Source organism: Vanessa atalanta, chromosome 29 (assembly GCF_905147765.1).
Source record: "Vanessa atalanta chromosome 29, ilVanAtal1.2, whole genome shotgun sequence".
NCBI lineage: Eukaryota > Metazoa > Arthropoda > Insecta > Lepidoptera > Nymphalidae > Vanessa > Vanessa atalanta.
In genome coordinates, this window is record NC_061899.1 from 813,993 (window position 1) to 837,042 (window position 23,050).

The 23,050-nt window shown below is 33.3% G+C and overlaps 1 protein-coding gene across 1 annotated transcript; it reads right to left on the reverse strand.

The window, feature by feature from the left end:
• Positions 1-4,308: 4,308 nt before the first annotated feature.
• On the reverse strand, positions 4,309-11,915 carry LOC125074994 (ets DNA-binding protein pokkuri). The gene is made up of 4 exons (XM_047686516.1): positions 11,757-11,915; positions 5,597-5,718; positions 4,793-4,947; positions 4,309-4,498 (listed from the first exon to the last, which is right to left on the reverse strand). The coding sequence occupies exons 2-4, from the start codon at positions 5,691-5,693 to the stop codon at positions 4,430-4,432; spliced, it is 321 nt and encodes a 106-aa protein (XP_047542472.1). The 5' UTR covers positions 5,694-5,718; positions 11,757-11,915; the 3' UTR covers positions 4,309-4,429.
• Between the last annotated feature and the right edge of the window lie 11,135 nt (positions 11,916-23,050).

Consider the following 23,050-nt stretch of genomic DNA (forward strand, 5'->3'; position numbering starts at 1 on the left):
TAATTAATAACCAAGTTCAAATACTCACTGTAAACGATCAAGAACGCAAACACCACTATAAAAGTTTTATAATTAAAACAGATTTAAACGAAGGAGATGGTTACCGGTGCGATGAAAACGCTACAAGAATTGTGAATGACTTGATTCAGTTACATACCTAAATATTATTGTACGACACAATGACGGATTATGTATTGTTAGCGATGTATATTTAATTGTCTGTCTGTCGAGTTGCGTGCATTGTTTTTTTTTTCAATATAAGGAAGTCATATGGGCGGATAACTATGGAACTTATACAAGACATAAATATAAGTGATCACTGACCATAGACATAGGAACTGTCAAAAATATTAAAACATTCCCAACATCCGCTATGCACTACCAACCTTGGGACCTATGACGTTATGTCCCTTGTACCTTAGTAGTTATACTAGCTCATTCAACCTTCAAAACGGAATACAACAAGACTAAGTATTGGCATTTGGCAGTGGAACTTGACTTGTTCAAAACCCTGCCAAGCCTGCCAGAATAAGTAAATTTGTAAGTTTGTGAAGGAAAACATGGTATAAAACCCGTATGTGTTGGATTCAAATCTGATATGTGTCATGTGTTCATCAATCTAAATTGGAGCAGCTTGGTGGGATTATCTCCAAATGTTTCCCTTACAATAATAGTAAATCTAATTAAAATGTATACGAATAGTCAATTTCAATTGCTTAAAATATCTAAATAGTCCAAATAAATATCGTCTAAAGTAACAAAATCAATAACATGTTCTTGTAAATTTCTTATCGTTTTTATGTTTTCACATTGTAATATTGCACGCACTCAAAAAGATATATAGACTTGTATTGTATAGTATAATCATTTATAAAGACGTTAAGCAAAAAGAGAGCTAGAATAGAACCCTGCAAAACACCTTTTTCACATGTATTTTACCGAATTCGAAAGGGCTTTTGATTGAAAGACTGGCGGTCTGTATTCCTTACTCTTCTTCTGTAGATAACTATATTATATTAAACTAAATTAGACTCGTAGGTCTGGAGACAATAATAATAAACAACGTTTTAAAAAACACTAGTGATAGTGATATCTATGGGAGGAAAAACCCCCATTCATAAATGTGAACACAAATATGACCCTTATATCCAGATCGATAAAAACCATAATATTGTTACATCAACATTTGTCATACGTCGTTAAACATCTGGCTTATTGTCACGCATGGAGATTGTTCTAACTCAAAGTCAAAATCTTTATTCAATATGTAAGTGTTACACTTGCTTATTGATAGTCAAAAATTTACCACCTTAGGAGTGGATTTTCGTACAATCTTAATGGATGTCTTCAACATATTAGGAACCAACCTGCCAAATGTCACGTTTGCAGGTGTAACAGTTTCTGAGATTTCATAATTAATCATTGAGTGGTATTTCGTTTTTATATAGAACATTGTATTGATGTCAATATATGTCGACAATCGCCTGACAATGTTTATACGAGATTCCATAATGATCGGTGAATAAGTTCAGTCATAACAGCGTTACAAACAAATAGACTAGTTCCCCTTCGTTTCTAAAATTGGCATGGAAGATATTCCATCCGATCGGTCTTCACCTCCAATCTCACACCATTACGTCCATATCATCTTCCTCACAATCCATTCATCTTATCTCTGATCTTCTTTTTCCTTTCCACCCTTCAATACTCATATTTGACACGATTAGTTACATACGCCCCAACAACGATACTAAATTTTCATTCAAATTTTTAAATCCCATTTGGTTCATTCATAGACAACCATCATAAATAATAATAATGTCTGAATAAATTAAAACGAATGTCAGTTAGTTTGCCCTCTATGCCTTGCTAAACTATTCAAATAAAAAAAGATGGTTTCAATTCGTCCTGTAGTGTAGAGGTTTAATGTATTTATGTGAGAAATAAAACAATTGTTTACTTCATATATAGTATATTTAAACCCTGACCTGACTAGAAATTATAACAAAACATACAATTATAGTAACATATGATTCCGACTAAAGGAACGGTTATTAAAATTTACACGAACATATTTACAAACTATATTCAAGAATCTGTTACTATATTAAAAAAATAATTCGTTATCAAGGCCAGTACTTTTCAAATTGTCAAAGTGACGTTTACAATTTTTTATATTGCAACACTAGTATCTGTCATTCTTATACTTTTATTCTATCTTTTTAACCCGTAAGCTGGCCAATAGTAGCTGATTAACGCTTCGCGAGAAAAACGAATCGTTTCTTGAATATAGTAACCAGACATTATATATTTGAAGTACTTACATTACATTACAACAATCAATAATGTTCGTACTAATAAATATATTTCAAAAAGGCGACTTTTTTACAACTGTTTGACTTTTCTGTTACAACCTTTACGGTTTGACAAAAGGTCACTTTTTTATTTGATTATATTTTAAAGTCGACGAGGCAGAGTGTCAATAAATGGAACAATACTTAGGACAGTGAACATCCATATTCGTCCTTACAATGAGCTTTGGCGACGGTACACGGTCCCCGAAAGTGTGAAGAACAAATCAAATTAATTCTTACAAAATACTTTCCCATAAGCTTATACGTAATACGAACAACATCGTGATCATCACGGAGCGTCAGCATAAAAAATGATAAGATTTCCAAATAATTAAATATTGAAAATACTAGATGAATTTCTATGACAATTATAAATGTTTATAAAAAATGAATTATCTTTGAATACATTTAAAATGTTACAAAAATAAACTTTATTTTGTTTTTTTATTCACATCATTTTAACTAAAATATCAGATGTCACTCAACTAATCGAACCTCTGTACCTTTGCCGTAAACCTAGGTGTTAAAATTAACATACATTAGTAATATAACATCAATTATACAAGAATTAGTCTATTATAATACTGAAATTATACAATATATTACCAAATAATAGGTCTTGGGTAATCGATATATACAAATATCTATACTAATTTAATAGGAACAATCTAGAAATTTCTATTGGATAATTACTAAATAAAAATGAAGGAAATGAGGTTTATAACTGACGCCAGAGGGCGTTATTTAAAAAACTAAGTAACAATTACGTAAATAATTCTAATTTATACACATACATCAGTTTTTGCTTGTTCGAAGTAATACAAGAAAGAGCGAACAGAGATCCAATGTCTTGAACGAATGACGTAAATAGTCGTCAAATTAAAAAATATATTTATCGAAATTCGAACTTTTGAATGCAAAACATTTAATCCTTTGTGTATTGCAAGTGCGAAATTGTATGTGATTTTTTTTTTTTTTTAAAATAACTAAAGAATGAATATGACGAAAGCTAAAATCGGATTAAATCATTATATCGATGAATACAGTACTAAAAAATAGATAGATATTATAAGGAAAGATATTTTCTAAATATCTTAAATATTCTTTAACAATCTAGAAGTTAAGTTTATTTTCAAATTATTATTTAGATTTAATTTTTTGGCTGTTTATGTTTTTTCAAATTGTACTCAGAATATTATGAAGATAAACTAAGGTTAGCATTGAGAACAAAAACTGGTGTATGTCTCAAATATTTCATTACAAATACGTATAATATTTACAAAAAACTAATTGCCCTCTAACTGTAAACGAACTCCACTGCCTTAAATATTATAAATTTGATATGTACGCCACTAATAACTATTTATCTAAAAGACAGGCTTTACTCGATTTGACTGAAAATTTAATGTTGCTGTAACTTCATGACTAAAAATTCTTTTTCATTTAAATATAATGCACCTATTTGATTTATTACTTTCATGACGACGTCAAGCCTTTGCCATTTTAATTTACATTTTTTTTTATAAATTATAATCAATTAAAAAACCAATCGAGTTAAAACTTGACATGTGTCAATTACAACAGATAATACAAATATCTCATAAAGTTTGACATCTGTCATGTTACGTTTTAAAAAGTTGATTTAGAAACATCTAGAAGTTGTCATCAACTTCGTATCAATTGATCAAATGATTTACTTTTTACATTAGAGAGAGGTTTTCACCACAGTATAAAAGCAATATTCTTAGTCAAGATACACGTGTCGGAAAGGTTATTAATATTAGGTGATAGTTTAGCACGAAAAACTATTGTGAATCGAAGCGCTTCGGTAATCCCCAAAGAGCCAGATTTCGTGTCTTGCAATTCGAGAACATTATTTTGCGAAAAAAAATTGTTTTGTAAAACTGTCACTTTTGAATCTTTATCTTTTACAATCCATATTGACAGCTAGATATATAGACGACGACATATATTTTATCATTATACGTTTCAGTATATTTAATGTCTAGAATTACAATACTCAGTGAGTGTGGCGTCAAATGAGAGCCGCCCGAATTATTTCAAGTTGATAATATTCATTTTGATGATAACTTTTCAATGAGTTCTTGAAGAGCTAAAGCTTTCGCGAGTCTTCGTCTAAAATCCTGAAATTAAAAAAATAATAAGATTAACCGTCTGAATAATTTGAATATACGGTGCTTATTCGTCGATTTTTGAATTTCCATCACCCATTTAATGGGCAATGGTAGAACGTTACGGTAGGGAAAACATTTTGAGGAAACCGATATTAGTGATATGAAAATCTACCACGTGTATATCCACGACCTCCATTAGAAAAGCGTGACTAAATTGCTATCCTCAAAAATATAGGTGCAGATAAATTCACGTTTCAGTAATTTTTTTTTAAATGGAATATAAATGGAGCAGAATAAGCTTACCTGGTGCAAGGCATGTCCAAGTCGAGGGACTCGCGCGGCGAACATATCCTTTGACATGAGACAAAGAGCTTTTCCGTTCATTGGGAAGCGTTCAGGTAGACCGCCACGTCGTGACACCCACGCACCGACTTGCGCACGACACCATTCTCTCGGATCTGTAGGAAGACAATATAAGGAGTGAATAACCAGCTCGTATTACTCCCAGTACTGGGCACAGCAACTCCTGATCAAGAGTTGGCTTCACAGCTTATTCCACTATGATCTATTAAAGTACTTTAAAGTATTTAAAATTACTTAACTTGGTGACCTAAGGCTTTGTGCAAGCCCTTCTGGATCGGTACCACCCACTCATCAGATATTCTACCGCCAAACAACAGTAACTACAGGCACAAGGGACATCTTAGTTCCCAAGGTTGGTGGCGCATGTGCTCGTCCGCCAACTACTCTATAAAAAAGTACTTGTACGAAATCTATATTGGATAATGATTTTTTGTTTTGATTTTACACGATGAAAACATCATGAACCTTTATGAGTAGGAATAACTTCTATAAGTCAAAGCAGCAGTATGAATAGTCCATTTAATGATGAGAAACCTGATTTAACAGATTATTCCACATCGCAGTAGCAGCAGTTCCATTAGTATAAATTTCGAACGTTCACTTTGAAGCAGTGATGCTCGTCTGGATTTGAACAGGCATTCAATTGAAATTCGTTTTAAGGACTCCCTGGGTTACACCAGCGAAAAGACTTATTAATACAAATGACAAATATGGGATTAAAGACCCAGGATTATGAATGCTTACCGAGGGGTAAGTCATCTTCTTGCAACACCCGCAAATCAAGGGCACCCCATGCTCCATCCGCTGGCGGGACGCGGTCGCACCGAGCTTGTGTTGGCATCTCGCTCACACAACGACTATTGCTTCTGTGAAACAAAGAAAACGACTATTTGATACCACTTCTTTAAAAAAAAAAAAACAAAATGTATTTGACTTATTAAAATAAGAAAATGCCTCAGACGTAAAGCCGTTGGGTCCAGCGATTGAAGTCCATCTTTTTTTCATTGGATTAAAAGTATCATCGGACTGAAGGAATAGAGGGCAGATCTGTGTTTGCGCAGACACTTATGTGTTTATATGTCGTGCGTAGTATCTGGTCTCCCTTGGACACAGTGACCGAAATCAGTAAAAACGATATCATCGATAAGAATTCTCATCATATCCCAACCATTGAAATTTATTCAGGCATTTCAAAATTATAGCGGAATAAATAAACTAACACATAATATACATGAACCCCGAAACCGTAAACTCGTTTTGGGGAGTCGTGTTGTAACTGTTAAATCATATTAAAAATACTCCAGGTTAGAATACCTACTGCCACATCCTGTCGCATTGAAAAAAACTGAAAGAAAACATCCGAATAATTACATAATAGGCGCCATTTTAATCCGTCATTAGTACGGACGCGTGACCCACATCCGGTTTCCGGCGACATTATGGCGGATTTGAATCAGTCGGTTTCCGTATCGGCCATGTTTTGTATGATTTCCCGATTTTTGTGTGGGGCGGATATCCGATGTCGTTGGTACCAGAGGGCGAGGACATTGTTAGATGATAATCGTTAATTTTATAGATAACTTGAAGAAGGGCATGGCTCAGTGGATTAAACACAGAAAGGAACAGGGTTCAAACAAACACTAACGAATATTCATGCCCAATTTGTAACATAATTTATCGCTTACGGAATTAAAGAAATCCGAATCTATCAGTAAGTTCTGGCATTAGTGTTGAAATAATCTCAAAATCTTCTAAATAGCGGCTTTTATCCAACAACATGTCGATAACAAGATACATAACAATCTTTGATTATACATAAGCAATATATAATTGACCTGATTCAACTGACTAGAATACTTAAAAACATAAGATTTTGTTTTTCTTTAGGCAGTATAATACTGCATTAGGACCACCAACCAACAACTACTGGACGGAATTAAAAAAAAAGTCACTACTGTAAACATTCAAAACCTATTGAGAATAAAAAATACATTCATTACTAACGTTTTAAACTAAGACAAATACTTTGATTGCTTGATAACAGTGCAACCTCTGTCGCGGTTTCTAATAAACTAGCGACCCGTCCCGGCTTCGCACGATTGCAATGTGTGTAATCCCAAAAAGGTAGGTACATACTACCGCGGATTTTTTTGAAGGCGTTTTTAAGTTGTACAATACTAAAGGACATTATTTTGATCTATCTCGTAGGATTCAGCCCACGTTTGCAATTTAAGCGCAAAAAATGTGCTTATTTACGACATCACATTCGAAACAAAAATTATCAGCAATTCTCAACTATATAATGCATGTGCTCTCTCTATCAATAAAAAAAACCGCTATGTATGATTAGGATCTAATCATACATAGGGACAGACAGCGGGAAGCAACTTTGTTTTATACTATGTAGTGAGGCTTATAAATAAAGAAAAAAATGTGTATACTTTTACACAAAACATACTACATATATAAATTACCTTTAAATATACTTACTTATTTTCTAAAAATTCCAAAAACAAAAAAACAAGATTGTGTCTTCGTTCTATGGACCATTTTCCAACTAGCAGAAAAACACCCGTACATTCATTATTCAATTAGAACAAATTCGAAACTCGTCGCTGAAAACGATCGTAAACTATGAGAAAATAATAACAAAGATTATCAATTATGTTTATAACATTTAAAGGACACACGCGTCAAAATATCGTATCCATTCGAGTGAGATACAAAGTGAGTTATTATAGACTTTTACGACCGCGCGGAATTGTGTCAAGAATGCTGACATCATTTAACGATTTCATAAGAAGCAAGCATCTCTGTTTTACGTGCGATTCTTTAAGAATGAATGAGAACTGAAAATTTTATTAACTAATATTTTAAATAGGAATGAGTTTGTTTGTTTGTTTGTACGTCTCAACTAAAACAATCATTATTAAATATTACCTATACGTTGTCAAGGGTAATACACCTAACCTAAAAACTGCCCCCCACTATACGTGAGCGAGTGAGGAATCTAGTGTATACGAATACTATAAATGTGAAAGCAATAGTCGCTCTTATCTGTAGGTTACTTATTGACGGCTAAATCACTAAACCGAAATTGATGATTCTAGTATAAAGCAAGAAGAAGAACAAAGACTGTATGCCTAACTCACGACAACCAATCCATAAAACACAAGCGAAGCCGCCGGCGACAACTAGTACTATATAAACGTGTAGTCAATAAGTAAATAAATAAATATTAGACAACATCACATACATTACTCTGATCCCAATGTAAGTAGCTAAAGCACTTGTGTTATGGAAAATCAGAAGTAACGACGGTACCAAATAGACCCAAGACAAAATAGAATTTCTACATCGACTCGGCCGGGAAATTAACCCGGGGCCTGAGATTAGTGCACCCATGAAAACCGGTGTACACACTACTCGACCACGGAGGTCGTCATCGTCAATAATACGAATGTTATGTTTTTTAAATGTTTTTCTTTTTCTATTGGTCCAAGGTTCAAGAGTTTTGGACACAACAAGATTAGTGATCTATTTGTAACGTCACACTAAACTTTGATATTTAATTTACTTATTTCATCAATTATATATCTTCTAGATACCTAACTGGAGGAATAAATTGAATTATAATTAATATAAAAATAATACTAAAACTTTGAACATGACAAGATAGTAGTATTAAGGCCAAACGTATTAATTTAAATTATACTTATTTATCAGTTAAATCTTATCATCTGCTCTAATACACCAGCAGGACCCTTAGCATTTACATTTAACAGACGGAAGCGCGTCACGCCGACGTTCCATAATCGAAATCGACACTTCCGGTAAGTGTAAGGAGCCGTTTTTTTAATCATTGTTCGGATGTTTGAGGCAGATGTTAATGAGACGACTTCTTGCATCCGTAGTAAATTAATTTGTGCAGATGCAATTTAATTTACACACATATACACATATTGTTTAAGTGTGAGTGATTAATCAAATCAGAAACTATACGAATAGCGGAGTCAAGAGCATTACTTTTATTGGTATATTCGGTTTTGACACTAATTTTATTTATGTAAATTATTAAACCGTTATGTCTAATATACAAAAACCTCCGCGTCGCGAATTTAAGGTTCAGTATAATAATTATATTTTTATATAAGTAAAGCGCTTCGTTTTACACTAGATTTAGACAATGGCCAAAAACAATTGAGTATTTACAGAATACATTAACTTATCGAATAATAAAATGACGTGACGCAAATTCGCAATCGTGTGATTCAGACTTTCACTATCGTCAGTGATTCATTCGTGAAACGGCCTTACATTATACTTCCTATTTAAAGTAGGGTAGGGCATACTTGCAATGATCCGTTTGTTTAATTATAACTTTACGACAGGCGCCAGTAAATTTCCCACTGCTGGGCTAAGGCCTCCTCTCCCTTTGAGGAGGTTTGGAGCATATTCCACCACGCTGCTCCAATGCGGGTTGGTGGAATACACATGTGGCAGAATTTCGTTGAAATTTGACACATGTAGGTTTCCTCACGATGTTTTCCTTCATCGCCAAGCACGAGATGAATTATAAACACAAATTAAGCACATGAAAATTCAGTGGTGCTTGCCTGGGTTTGAGCCCGAAATCATCGGTTAAGATGCACGCGTTCTAACCACTGGGCCATCTCGGTCAATGTCTATCGGCAATGTTGACTTTCTACCAGGAAGGCCATTCACAAGTCCTACCAACATAATAAAATACTAAACCAGAAACCATTATTATTAGCGTTACAAACATTCTTCAGCTTTAAAACTATGCAGTACGCATTGAAATAAATCATACGATTAATGTACTTTTGTACGTATTTTAATAAATATTTATATAGAAAACTTTATTGATGTAGAAGTATATGTGTCTGCTGGGTCATAGTTTGTTTAGGAAAAGATTAAGAACTCACTTCAGTTTAGATTTTTATCCGACATATGATAGTATGGCGAACCCAGATGGACCGATTAGAACGCGTGCATTTTAAACGATGATTGCGAGTGCAAACCCAGGCAAGACCAGACACTCACCTCGTGGTCCACGGTGAAAGAAAACATCGCGAGGAAACCTGCATTTATCTAATTTCAAGAAATACAGCCAAATGTCTATACGAATTAGTACGATATGAATTAGCAATAACCTTATCCTCAAAGGGAGAGGAGACCTTTGCCGATCAGTGAATCATGTAACTTTACTTTTGTACTAAAGATGTTTTCCTTCACCGTTAAACACGAGATGAGAGAATCACAAACAAACGCGTGCAGCGTGAACTGTTAGTGGTGCTTGTTTGTTTATGCCGAATTAGAACCAATAAGTAAGTTTCTGATCTGGACTTGTCTTCTTTATAAGTAAATCTTAAACTATACAATTTCCCGTTAAATAAAACATCAGATACACTATATATCAAGGGGATATGGTATATTTTAAATCGATTCGATACGGCATTGTAACCCTTGGTAGCAAGCTTGTAAACTAGACGGATACTCATAACATCTTAATAAAAAACCAGATTATTTCTTCAAATATTAAAAAAAAACAACTGTTCTTCTGTATTGAATATTAAAAAAAAAAAATAACAGCCAATGTCACACGGGATGTAATGCTTCTAACGATACCCTCGACGTCAAAAGGTAATTAAGATTTACGATGAATTGAAAAAAACTAACATACATTTTTAGGTCGTAGTCGTGTAAAAATAAATCTCGAATTATTGTTCTAGTATTATTAAAAAAAAAACAATAATAAATACAATACAAAAGACGCAAGTAATAATAATAACGTTACAATACAACAACGTACAAAGAAATTCCCTCAATTATGGCGTCAGCGGAAACGCGCGAAAGTCGTTAAACGATTAGTAAGATGGCGGGAAACGTAAAACAATCGACCGCCATTACCGCTTCCTACACAGACTACACATTACACAGACGGAAACACATTTATTATCAAACAAGTCCGGCCCGTGGCTTCGTTCGTCTGCATTTTTAATTATAAACATTTTCAAGTTATACTTTTAACATACAAAAATACACACATACTTCTCGTGTACACAGTTACACACGCTTTTGTTTTTAATTATAATGCTAAAATCCTGCTGACATTTTGACATTCGTCAATGTATATAATTCATTAAAAAAAAACAGAATAAAGAAAGATACTACAAAAAATATATTTATAAATTACTAATACAGACATATTGGTACAAATTAAGAAAAAATGCAGAGATTTCTTGCCGGTACTTCTTGGAAATATCTATCACAGTGAGTACACATTGGAAACCGGTATTCGTTTCAAGTTTAATCAACTTATAAAATAACAATACAACAGCTGTTAAAGTTATGCTTTTAACGATGAAATTCGAAATTCAAAAATATTTTTTTTTCTTTACGAACAGACATGCTCGCTGTTATATTGTGTGGATACGCATATTAGGGAATGCCGCGTGTATTAAGTATATTACAATTCACAAGACGATAAAATCTCTCCATATTTGCATTTCTGAATACACTAAAATTAAATTAATCGGCTATTGTTGTTCTGGCTCTATTATTTGGATATTTGCGTTAATTTCAATTAAAAAAAAATATACTATTTTTTTATTCCAGATTAAAAGCATAAGTAAAAATTATAGATTATATTATTCTTTATAGTTTTATCTGTGGTTTGACCTTAAATATAATGTGGCTATATATTTAATACTTTAATGTACATTAAAATTAAAGTATAATACAAAATAATCTATACGTAGGTACTTTTATTTGTACCTAATGTACAATAATATATACTTGTACCATTTAAATATTTTTAGTGACGAAGACGAATGTTTTTTTTTTAAATATTATTTTCTTTAATATAAAAAAGTATACTTACATAAAAAAATAAATCTCGAAAAATCCTTTTCCTAGCTTAAATGAACTTCACTGTAACCACTCGCCTAAATAATCAATCAATTAAACAAACTGATTATAATAGTAAATTCTCGAAGCACGTAACTACGACTGTGGAACCGACACACGTCTACACACGACGGCTGCTTAAACTCGATTGAATGACGTACAAACGAAAACATCAATGAATGCAAGATGCCAACGCGAATCGAAACAAAAAAAACGTCCGAAGTGAAAATAAATGCAAGCGAAATTAAGCCTTATTACTACAGCAAGTAAGTTTAAAATGTTTTGTCTTATTTTTATCAAGTAGGTAATATTATTTGAAGCCGGATGCGGGTGCGGTGTATTACTCTTTCGCATATTTAGAATGACAATGAGTAGAGCGAGAGGGAAGATTGTTTTCGAGAATCAATAATGAATTCACGCATCCTGTCAGCATGTGGCTCTGAAACTAATCGTTTCCGTAACATTATTTAAAACGTCGTAACTGCGGTACGCGTGCTATTGTCATTTTGGGCCGTATTTAAAAGCCGGAACGTATATTTTGTAATGTATTGCCAGTAATATCGGTCCTCCGGTTTCGCCAGTCGATAATTAAGGGCGGTTTCCGCTATTTCGGTTTCCCGCCAAATTTATTTTCGGATAAGGCGGACGACAGATTTAGAATGTTTTTTTTTTTCAAGTGATTTATTTAATTGACGTAAATAACATACGATGTTGAGTTACGTTTTAAAACAAACTTTTATGGCTATTAAATTAACCTTTTTTAAAATAGGATGAATTTATTAGTAGAGTTTATTTTTAATAAACTCCTGATTGCTATCCACCAAACTATTCCTTATAGCTTATTCCAATGGAAGTAGGAAAAAAGATAAACAAACCTTAGATTTACTTGTTGCATAAGATTTGCTAATAACCCAGCTATATCGTGCACTACTAAGAGTCTATGATTAATATATATTTATTTATAATACAACACTATTACACTTAACTACTTATATTCACTTTAAATTTACTTCCGAAATTCCGGAAACAGTTTCGTCAACGTTCAAATCACAATTTTTTCTCAAATCCACAGTGAATATCATAAATCAATCAAGCTCTCGACCAATGATATCGCGTCAATTTGCTGTCAAATGTTGTTTATTTGGCTTTTTTCCTGTTTTGCTTGGAGTAGAGTATAGAGAGATTAGCCAATTACATGCCAAACATTGTCGTAAAGGAACTATATAATATAATATCAAACCAATTATTTGAAATTGCTAATTTTGCCAGAGTAACTACAGGCACTAGGGACATAAAATCTTGGTCCCAAGGTTGGTCGCGCATTGGTGATGTAAGGAATGGTTAATATGTCTTACAACGCCTTGGTCTATGGGCAGTGATGACCACTTACCATTAGGTGGCCCATTCGCTATATATTATGTATCTTTGTTATTACTCTACTCGTAGTATAAAACAAAGTCGCTTCACGCTGTTTTTCTGTCCCTAAGTATGCTTAGATCTCTAAAAGAACGCTACGAATTTTCATGCGTTTTGTTAATAGATAAGAGTGATTCAAGAGGAAGGCTTATTATGCGTATAATATAGTAGAGTCACATTGATAATTTTAAAGGTTTCTAATGTGATGTTAAAAAGGTCAACAAAAATCCACAATGGTAACGCACAATAACCATTTTTTATCCTTCACTTTTTACGAGAAATAATGGCTTATTTACGAAGCAATTTTAAATATTATAAGGTATTCTGTAGTATACTTAGCATGAGCATTGCACCCGTGCGAAGCCGGGGCGGGTCACTAGTATATAATAATTTATAAATAAGACAAGTGTATTCTCTATTTCCTCGCCCTCGTAATCCGACGTGCGTATTTCCAGACTCCTGTATGCTACTGTAAAATTCTTGAAGACCCCTCGACCTTTTAACAGACCCAGGGCTTGAAATAGGTAATGGATGCATTAAATATAATTTAACTTATAATTAATAAGTTACCATAAGCAAAAACACTAATTGCAAAACAACGTTCGCTCGGCGCGTCTGCATGTCTGTCTAAACGGTATAAACTCAAAAACCATTGAACGGATTTCGATACGGTTTTCACTAGTGGAAGAACTCATTCATGAGAAAGGCTTGGGTGTAATTTATTAAAGTTTTGTTTTAATATAACGAAATATTAGTAAGATAACACTGTAAAAGATTTATCACCAGACCCGTCTCAACCCAGGGGTTCAAAAGGGGGTCTTGGAAAATCGGATTTGAACTATTGACATATTTTTTGGAAGGGATTGCCAAAACACTGCTTGACACAGGAATTACGTATTATCATAAGTCGACCTTCCCGATATGATAACTCTGTTATAACTGTGGTAACTCGGACTTTAGACTAAGTTCCAGAAAATCGACTTCAAAATCTTTCACATAGTGTTTTTTTTTTTTATTTAAACAATTATTAGCAATAATGTTTACATTTCAGTTAAACCAAAAGACCAAGGCATATTAAAATAGTTTATTTTGTTTTATAAATAATAAATGTGTCGAAATTATTCAGCCGTAACTTTTAATTTAAAAAGATAATATTTCTATTTCTTTTCTGTGTAATAAATTTTACGCGGCGTATATTCTTTAATAATTACCTTAAATTAACTATTATTAATGATGATATTCGTTATTTTTTTTCATAGCATTTTTAATCTTTTGAAATTCAAAGGCAAAGGTATTTCAAGTAACATTTCCCACGAGAATATTCCCGTTTATGAATATAGACAATAGATGATTTCACAGCGTTAAATAGGTTTACAACCAAGAAATAAGCAAAGAGTTTCTACACATTTAACAACAATTTTACAACCGAATACCGGAAGATTATTGTTCGTTTATATGACACCTCCAAAAAGAAGTTAGAATTGTATATTTCAATTGAATTTGTGCACGAACGTGTCCGAAACATTTTAAGTTCATTATCAAAAAAAAAAAAAACAATTGGAAATAAAACGTAAATCAAAAAATATAACTAAAACTTAACTTGCGAACAACGTGTAAAAACAACACTAAACATGTACGATTTTGCGACAGAAACGTTGCATAAAACCGTTACATGGAAAAACGTTGCACTCAAAACTTGACCTTGACTTAACTTTTATCGCGCCCGAAAAATGTAATTTAAAAACAAGTACCTTCGTATTTTTCAGTAAATAAAAAATGTCATATTGAAAGGGGGGGTTATGTTGACATTGACAGCTTAGGTTTAGTATAAAAATCTATGGAAGTGAACTATTAGGATGTCTATTGTGAGCTTCGTATGCACAAAGCGCATTGTATCTACAGGATGTTGGACAAGATCGAAAGGAGATATGTATATGGGTTCTGTATATTTTTTTTCTTTTTAATTACCTTAGTACTACTTTTAGGCCCCTTAAAGGTATTAGACACAAAAAAGTAGCTTATGTCCTTTATTGGGGTGCAAGCGCGCTTCATACTAAATTTCATCAAAATCAGTTCAGTGGTTCGGCCGTGAAATAGTAACAGACAGACAGACAGACATAGAGTTACTAATATATAATATTAGTATATATTATATAGTTGTCTTTACTTTTATAATGTACTAAAGCCTCGAATACGTTCTATGTATATGGTTAAGTCGTTGTTCTGTTACATATTAGAAAACAAACGTACTTAGTAATAAAGATAATTTAATTCATTAGTATAGCATCATTATTGTATACTATACTCGAAGTAGTTCCGAGCTTTACGAAATATAACCCGCAAGAAACTCTTTTTTTGTCCTAAAGCGCCTAAAATAAAATTAAAAATATATATTCAAAGCAAAATCCTTTTTTTATTAATATCCATTTAGTTTTAGTTAAAATGTATATTCAATAATCATAATTTTAAAATATAAGGAAATATATTTTTGAAATTTAATTTTACGAAAATAATATATAAAATAATAATATATAAAAGCTAGCTGAACCTGCGGCTTTATCCGCGTAAAAATTCAAATACATTACCTTTAGCACAGACACCGTCATCCACAATTTTAGCCCTAGAGGTGTCAATTTAAAAAAAGTATATGTCATTCCCGGGAGTCAAACTATCTATCACAACAAATTTCATCTAAATCAGTTCAACAATTCAATCGTGAAGAGATGACAGACATAGTTACTCTCGCATTTATAATATAGTTATATATTAATAATTTAACATACAATTTGTACATCATTTTGAAAATTACCGGATCAGTTACTCGATCAATTAGAGTATGATTTACGGAACCCTAAAAGTCAAAGACGAACAGACAGACGGACGCCGGCCATTATATAAAGGATCCTCCGGAAACGGAAGTGGACAGTAAACAGGAGATGAATATTCACCTTTTTTTTTTAATTTACAACTTCCTACTCTTAGTGTGGTCTAAGCTTTAAATTTTCGCTTGGATCTATTTATATGACTAGCTACTCGTCCCGACTTTGTACGGGTTATTATTTATTAATCAATAATCCAATCGGAGCTGCCGGGTTCAAACTAAAACACACACAAAATATCATCAAAATCGTCCCAGCTGTTTAGGAGTTCAGTGACATACAGTTACAGAAGAATCACACACTTGACTTAATGTTTCAGACCTCATTATGTAAGGAGCAGTTCCATTAGGTAGAACTTTTGTTCGCAGCCTCAAATAAAATGAAAAACATACCAAATGCTTCTTACTTAATATACATTTAGTTTTTAGTTAAGTAAAAATATATATTCTTTATTGATATTCCTATATATATATTAAATACGGAAATTAAATTGAAAATACAAAACCACTGTATTCCCTTGACATCCCAACAAAACAATTTATGTCGTCGGGACGACATAAGAATGAAAATAAAAACTACTTTATTTACACACGTAAAGAGATTAGAGTCTGACCATTCATATAAAACCTCCTTCCGGTCCTAAATCTCGTAGGACCTGCGCCGGCGCACGTCCGGATAAAAACACCCGATAACATAAAAAAAAACTTTTGTGATGCAAAGAATCGTCTCTCTTTAATAAAAGTAAGTGTAAAATGTCGGTCTGTGTGTTATTTCTTGGTTAGATAAATTAACTTTAAATTGAATAATAATAATCTATTATTTATAAATATAATATTAATTACCAGTAATAATAATAAAAAATTAGGCTGTATATATCGACTTCATAGGCTGTACCTCTAATAATACCAACAAAAAAAAAAAATCGCGGCCGAATACTAAACTAACCTATGATATGATTACGTTTGACCGTCTAAATTCCAAATTTAAATCAATTGTGTCTAAAATAAATTCACGATATATTATTTTAATAAAATAATCATTAATTTTCTTCCAGAATGACGAAAACCAAAATTGCAGGCTAAAGCATGTTTTAATCTTGCGTGACAGGGCAGGCGTGTCCGGGGAACAGCTTATTTTGGGACAAAACAAGAAATTAGTAACATCCGTTTAGGTTAGCTGTCAAATTTTGGCGGGCGAGCCGCCATTGCAAAAAAAAAAGCAGATGTCGTAAACGTAATTCACAACATTTTGTTTTATTTTTTATATAAGTAACCGTTATTTATTGAATACTAGCGACTTGCCCCGGCTTCGCACTGGTGTAACTATTTATAATATTTTTTATTAGTCCTTATAAGAAAACCCAGGTTAACTGCTAATACGGTATAAACTTTATTTTTCTGTATATTTCCAATTTTCTATGCATTTTTGATTCCTTAAGAACTTAGTATCAGAAAAGTTAAAAACAGAAAAATCTCTTGATTGAGTGGTACCTACCCAGACGAGCTACCAAGAGGCAGGCATTGTGCTTTTACCTCCTTAAGTGACGATTCAAGATTCTATTTGAATAGAATAATTAATTTAATTGTGTAAGCATGGATACTCTATGGAGAAACCTCATTTTCGTGTACGCGTGCCGCTATAAGCGCTATTAACGTAAGTCCTTTACACATTTTATTTTAAAAAGTAAAATGTTTAATATAATACAAATTACCTTTATTTTTAATTCCTTTTGAGACCCAAAAAAAAGAAAAATTGATGGAGAAAAGGTTGAACGCACCTGCATTTTTTATTTTCAAATCGGCACAGACCTTCCGTTGCACGTGGCGAGACATCTTTTAAAACGGATTCATCTTTTGTTAGAAAAAAACTTGTCCAATACTTACGACATTATTTAATTTTAGCCTCTATTTTAATATGCAATAAAGTTCATTTTCAGATAAATCTATTTTATAATAGATACAAAATTTGAATCGTAAACGTCCCAACTAACGACGATGTTTATTTTAACTTTTACATCGAAGAATTCGCATGAGTACACGAAATTGTATTTCCTTAATGCCAAGCAATGTACGCCAAGTTAAAAAAAATATCACAAAGTATTATAAATTTATTTTTTCAATTAGTATCTAATTATGAATGAATATCTTTTCAATTGGTTTCGAGTGACGTTTTTTTTTTTCGAAACATTTCGTTAGTGTCACTTATTTCCTGTTGAAGATTAGTTGAAAAATGCCGCCATTATAAAAAAAAATGACGATCAGTACCGGACGGAAGGAACATGTTTAAATTTTGTGTTTGCTGTATACGTTCAGATGTAGCGTCCAGGGGATCATTCTACTAATATTATTTCAACCCCACTATATCCAGCCCAGTCCTGAGATATCTCTTTTTAGCAGCCTGATAATTTCCCAGTGATGGCCTTTGAGGAGAAGGTTTGGAGCATATCCCACCACGCTGCTCCAAGGCGGTTTGGGTGAATACACACGTGGCAGAATTTCATTGAAATAAGACACAAGCAGGTTTCTTCACGATGTTTTCCTTCACCGTCGAGCACGAGATGAATTTTAAACACAAATTGAGCACATGAAAATTCAGTGGTGCCTGTCTGGCTTGAACCCGAAATTATCGGTTAAGATGCACGCGTTCTAATGATAGACATTATTTGTAGATTGTCCAACCAGAGCTGTCAGAGTTAACAATTTTATTGTTATATAGTCAAATTAATAATATTACTAATTACTGCTCTAAAAGTTACTGACACAAAGAGTTAATACATTTTTGACAAATAATTTGAGAGATTATATATTTCAAATTATAATAAAGGGTCTCCACTCCTCTGTGATTACTCCAAGCCTTAAATCCCCTAATTGCCCTGATTGCTCGGATATTAAGGAAGACGTTTATCACATATTAACGGATACACATCCATAGTGAGGTGCCGGACAGGACGTTGGGACTTCAAAACGTCATTTTGACAATTCTGACATCCGCAGCAGCAAAAAGGATTTATAAGGTGATGCGTAATAATATTCAACATAGAATTAATTAGTTTTAAAGTTATTCATTGTTTTATTTTCATATTATTTAAAGTAAAGAACTACATAGTCATCTTATTGACTCAGTTCTACAGCAGAAATTGGATCAAAAGTAGGGGATTAATTTTACTTATTTATAAGTATAGCCTATTCCAATGGAAGTAGGAGAAAGATAAACAAACCTTAGATTTACGTATTTCATGCGATTTGCTAATAACTCAGCTATATTGTGCACTACTAAGAGTTTATCATTAATATATATTTATTTATAATAGAACACTATTGCACTTAACTACACATTTCCATTTGATTTTACTTCCAAAATTCCAATGACAAAACGCCGTTCAAAACGCCATTTTTTCGCAAATCCATAGTGAATATCATAGATTAATCAAGCTCTCGACCTCTTGTTTTTCTTGTTATGGTTGGAATAGAGTATATGTATATCGGTTACTAGACTATCCCTATACTATGATCGATGATAAAATTTCGGTTCGATTACGACAAACCGTCAATTAGAAGTGGGACCTAGGGAGGGACAGTAAGGTCAATCAGGAAAACGAGATTTTTATTTATTTATAATATGGACTATCTAATGGACTTGATGGGTACCGGTCTTCACCGTCCATAAACATTTGCTTTTAGAAAATTTATACTTTATTGTACACCACAAACATAAACATAAACTTTTACAACTTACAACTAAAATATTGTTATTTGAATGAAATTTAAATAATAATAATTTGTTTAATAAAATATGAACTGTGAATTAGTGAATGGTCGTTCCTATTTATGACACCATACTGATAGTTGTTGTCAATTTGTATCTTGAGTGAATTTTTAGAACCGACGGAGCTCGGCAAATAAAGGCTGACTTTGTCCAAAGTTTGTCCTCATAATAAATAAATATTGGACAACATCGCATACATTACTCTGACCCCAATGTAAGTAGCTAAAGCACTTGTGTTATAGAAAATCAGAAGTAACGACGATACCACATACACTCAAACCCAAGACAACACAGAAAACAAATGAACCTTTTCTACATCGACTCGGCCGGCAATCGAACCCGAGACCTCGGAGTGGCGTACCCATGAAAACTGGTAACTGGGTACTCTTGTTAATCGATATAACAAATGCCAGCTTGACGTAGCCACGTTCAAGTTACGAAGTAGGGTGACAATTAAACAAAATTTCAATTGTTAGTTACGAGGTGCAAGTAAGTACGTTGAGGCTGTTCAAAAATTCAATTAGTTAGCGTTACAAGACGGACGATCGCAGGGAGCCCTATAAGGCTCAAATTTCAAGGCAGAGTCTAGTACTCGCCCCCGCGCCCGGTGACGTTGTGAAGGCCAGTAAGCAGCAAAACTCCTTAACATTAAAAAGCAATGGCTCATTCTCTCCTGGTTCTTCGTGAAATACGCTTTGGTTAACAATATTAGTAAGGAATGTATTATAGAGTAACCTGAATACTTTATTTCTCCGTAAACTCCGTAATATTTTACGTAACTTGGTAATTTTTATTACAAGTATTTAAAACGGGATATTTATCTTGTTCACGAGGCAAACGTCAAAAACATTCGAAATATCGAGCTCCACCAAATAAAAACAGAAAACATGGTAAATATCCCGTTTTAAATACTTGTCGTAATATTATACGTGCAAGATTTTGTTCGTTTGTCACGCCTTAACTACATAACCGCTACACATATGCTACTTACACGTGAACGAAGCCGGGACGGAAATTAGTACAATAAAGTACGAACGAAAAAGGTTAACCCTGCCAGACGGAAAGACACTGTAATAAAAGTGCTTCCGTTTATAAAATTAACATTTTCTTCTTGTCACGTTGTAAACGTAGTGTGGATACTCTGATTGAGAACTGCTGTCAAACAACGCCATCTTCTTCTTTCAAACGTCAAATTATGAAGTGAGAAAGAGAGGTTTAATTGTTTAACTAAATGTTTTTAAGTAAGGTCGATAGTTTAAGTTATAATGATTAGTCTTTTTCGTACCATTAGCAGGTAAAGGGTTGCGTAGTTTTATTAGTGGCAGCCAGTCTGCCTGTTTCCTTGGGATTTTTTTGGTCGAGGGATATAATGAGGCTACTGTTAATGGTGGTTATTATGTTTTTAATTGAATCGTGTTTGTGAAAAATATTTACTCGTTACTAATCAATCATTGTTGTAAAATTATTTTAAGTAAGTCCTATATTGTGTCAAACGATATTGAAAAGAATTGTAATTGGTCTCGTCCTGAGCCGAGGTGCGATCTCATAGGAAGCACCCTCAGAACGAACGTCACTCTCGAGACCGAAAGGGCTCAAACTTCAAGTCTAGTAACCGCCCCAACTCCCGGTGACGCAGTAACGACCAATAGGGCCAGCAAAATAACACAGACACAAATAAATATCTTGGTCTGGTCTCGCCGCTGAAACGACTAGTTCTAAGTTAAATACTTGAATTATAAGGCTTTGGGCTGTAATATGCCGTTGAAGATACATTTTCTTCTTTCACATTTAGACTTCTTTCCTGAAAATTTGGGCGCCATCAGCTATGAACACGGTGAGAGAATCCATCAAGACATTTCTGCGAAGCAGTCATATCAGGTCAAAATACGTAACAACAAAAAAACCAGTCATTGGTTGAAACCATTATGTTAATAATTGCCACGCTATAGCTGGCCAATACTATCATTTGTGGAACTTTTAAGGTCGCCTTACACAGGATAATGCATATATAACGAAATGAAACAAATGTAATAATTTTTAAAAAATTAAATTAGATGGTGTCAATTAAATGAAACTAAAATAAAAATGGATATTATAGCCACGTATGAAATAGTAAAGACTTCGGGAATTTCTGGAAAGAAACCAATATACTAAATAATAAGACAAATAGGCCTTTGTCTGTTGAAGGAAACCAAGACCCATCTAGTATAGCTAACTTGTTTGTAGATAAATTTAATCCCCCGTTGCAGTCCCAGTCTACCTTTACCAGTTCCAATAGTCAAAGTGTAGAGGCGAGTCGCGGGGCTCATGGTGGCTCGGAGACCACAGACGATTGCTGTACAGCGCTGCGCGTTAAGGCGGAAGACATGTACCGGTGTGTCACGCTCAATGCTCATGAAGCGCGGCAAGTCTCCGGGCCACGATGGGCTCAGCGTCGAGCACCTTTTATTTGCATCTGAGTTACGCTCAGAACTCCTCGAGTTATATGATAAATTCAGCGATTAATTACATTTAATCATGCCAAAAAGAATTCAGAGTAGTGGAAGAAAGATCGTGCTAGCTGTGCGTCAATTTTGTGAAAATGAAAAAAGCTAGTAAATGTCCTGTAATTCCGTTTGAAACAGGTAGCCATGACAGCTATGTAAAATAATGTTACCTGCTATTAAACAATTCCCGTATGTTGAAAATTTATTCTCTATTTTAGTGAAATGTTATAATTTAAGATGAATGATTATTACATAAAATTATAACTTTTACAAATGAATGGATTTGTACCAATATAGGTTATTCACCTTCCATCGTGCCGTGTGCACACACTATATCTAGTAAAAATATTTCCTACGTGCGTACAAGTGAAATCGTTAATTTAATGGTGAACAGTACCATTATGTGTGTGTAAATTAAATGTCGTAAGTTTATTAAAAAAGGCTTTTTATATTTCAGATTTGTCTGAGAAAACCATCAGCACCATTACAAAAGAAGGTGAAACTTCTGCCTACACTTCTCGAAAAATCTCTACACCGAGAAAAAAATCACATCTATTAAAAAGTAACCCAGATAGACGATTTTGATCTTTGTAGAGTTAGAAATAAAATACACGAAATGTATGCAGTCAGGAAAGAGGTTCCAACTGTAATGAAACTTTTAGCAGAGTTAAAGATTATTGACTTAAAACGTAGACAATGAAATTGGATAAAATGATTACCCA

Bases quoted from the DNA above. Each gene is read 5' to 3' on its own strand.
- LOC125074994 (XM_047686516.1), bottom strand. From the start codon at position 5,693: ATGCCAACACAAGCTCGGTGCGACCGCGTCCCGCCAGCGGATGGAGCA. The intron at 4,948-5,596 runs GTAAGCATTCAT...GTCTTCCTACAG, and splicing joins AGAAGATGACTTACCCCTCG to ATCCGAGAGAATGGTGTCGT. The intron at 4,499-4,792 runs GTAAGCTTATTC...TTTTAATTTCAG, and splicing joins TTGGACATGCCTTGCACCAG to GATTTTAGACGAAGACTCGC.